This window comes from Syngnathus scovelli, unplaced genomic scaffold, assembly GCF_024217435.2.
Source record: "Syngnathus scovelli strain Florida unplaced genomic scaffold, RoL_Ssco_1.2 HiC_scaffold_46, whole genome shotgun sequence".
NCBI lineage: Eukaryota > Metazoa > Chordata > Actinopteri > Syngnathiformes > Syngnathidae > Syngnathus > Syngnathus scovelli.
Window position 1 is genome coordinate 34,276 of NW_026061560.1, and position 1,637 is coordinate 35,912.

Consider the following 1,637-nt stretch of genomic DNA (forward strand, 5'->3'; position numbering starts at 1 on the left):
AGGACCCTTCTCACCCTAGCCGAGAAGGTAACGCGCACGTCCACGCACGCTCTCGCATTCTGCTTATGTGACAGCAGCCTTTCCTCAGTGGTTAGAATACATCAAAGTGACCAAGTCAGCACTTCAACAGAAGATGTTGGACATTGAAAGTGAGAAGGTAGACAGACACGCGACATCAGCCAAGGGGAACTCCGGCAATGTGCCCCAACAATTCTGACCTTGAGCTGTGCTAGGATATGTTCTGCAAGCAGAAGGGCTACCTGGATGAAGAGTTGGACTTCAGGAAGTGTTCCATGGACCAGGCTCATAAGGTAAGCCGCCCTCAAATCTCCCGCCGGACCACTGATGGACGAGGATTGCGGCCCAGAGGATCCTGGAGCTGGAGGCCATGTTGTACGAGGCGCTACCGCAGCGGGACTGCCCCGCCACGGACGGCGAAAAAGCCAGCCACGCTGGCGTGAATGACGTGCTGACGGCGGATCAGAGAGAAGAGCTTAGGAGCGCCGTGGACCAATGGAAGCGAGCCCTGATGTGCGAGTTGAGGGAGCGCGACGCTTGCATCCTCCGAGAGAATGGATCTGCTGCACAGCGCGCAACAGGTAAGGGCCCAAAGCCAGCCCGGCACTTACTTGCACGCTTACTGGCTTTTGAATGCCACTTTCCATTTGTCCGTCCTAGAGGAACAAAGAGCTGAAAGAATTCATCGAAGCTCAGAAGAGACAAATCAAACAATTGGAGGAGAAGTTTCTGTTTCTCTTTCTATTCTTCTCCTTGGCCTTCATTCTGTGGCCCTAACACCAGCTGGTGAGTGAGCTCCAGCGGCACCGCACTCGACACCTCCGATACACTGCCAGCCGGTCTCAGACGTTGGCAGACGCTCCGATGCCAACGTATACCCCCCGCCACGGTGACAAAGGCACCGCGTCACACCGGCGCTCATCCAATCAGAAGGCAGGAAAAGCAAATTCACATGCAGGGCACTTTTGAACCAGAAGAGAGCGCCACAAAAAACGGTTGTTGCCCCAAACGCGCACTAAAAAGGGTCAGAATAACAAGAGTCCCACTGGCCAGCCGGGGCCACCCGTCCAGCTGTTTCTTCAGGGGGGAAAAAAATTGGAGTCACCGGTGAGTACATTTTGCATTTAGCTCTGCTTTTCTGCTTCTGTCTTCAAGTGTGTGGCATCCTGCGATCAAAGATTCAGCCAACCCCAAAGCGGTTGACCTCAACGTCCCACCACCATGCCTACCAGAGCAGGTGACGTGATGCTTTGGACATCCTTCCGTCTCAGATGCCCAAAAGTACTCTTTGCCACATCTGCGGCAATACGGTGTCTTTTCAAAGGTGCAAATAAATCCAGCGTGGGCGGAACACGCACGTCTTCGGTTTTTCCCGCTTTGTTTGTGTGACAGCTGTTGTGAAAATTTTATACAAATAAAGTTGTATAGTACAGGTTTGGCCAAGCCGCAACTCCCGAACCGCATGCGGCTCTTTTATGTTCATATCAACATTTGTGTGTGTGTGTGTGTGTGTGTGTGTGGGGGGGGGGGGTTGTGCGTGTTGGCTTCACTTGAGTTCAATTTGGTATTTTGGTCAAAAGCGCATGTGGTGAAATTCCACAAAGTAGGATGGGCAAACA

General features: G+C 52.7%; 1 protein-coding gene across 1 annotated transcript; it reads left to right on the forward strand.

The window, feature by feature from the left end:
• Positions 1–236: 236 nt before the first annotated feature.
• Positions 237–1,407, forward strand: LOC125968171 (janus kinase and microtubule-interacting protein 3-like). The gene is made up of 4 exons (XM_068649844.1): positions 237–311; positions 368–599; positions 679–804; positions 1,174–1,407. The coding sequence occupies exons 1-4, from the start codon at positions 237–239 to the stop codon at positions 1,257–1,259; spliced, it is 519 nt and encodes a 172-aa protein (XP_068505945.1). The 3' UTR covers positions 1,260–1,407.
• The last annotated feature ends 230 nt before the right edge of the window (positions 1,408–1,637 follow it).

Excerpts from the sequence above, each read along its gene's own strand:
- LOC125968171 (XM_068649844.1), top strand. The coding sequence starts at position 237 with ATGTTCTGCAAGCAGAAGGGCTACCTGGATGAAGAGTTGGACTTCAGG. Across the intron at positions 600-678 it reads TGCTGCACAGCGCGCAACAG|AGGAACAAAGAGCTGAAAGA; the intron begins GTAAGGGCCCAA and ends TGTCCGTCCTAG. Across the intron at positions 805-1,173 it reads TGTGGCCCTAACACCAGCTG|TGTGTGGCATCCTGCGATCA; the intron begins GTGAGTGAGCTC and ends TCTGTCTTCAAG.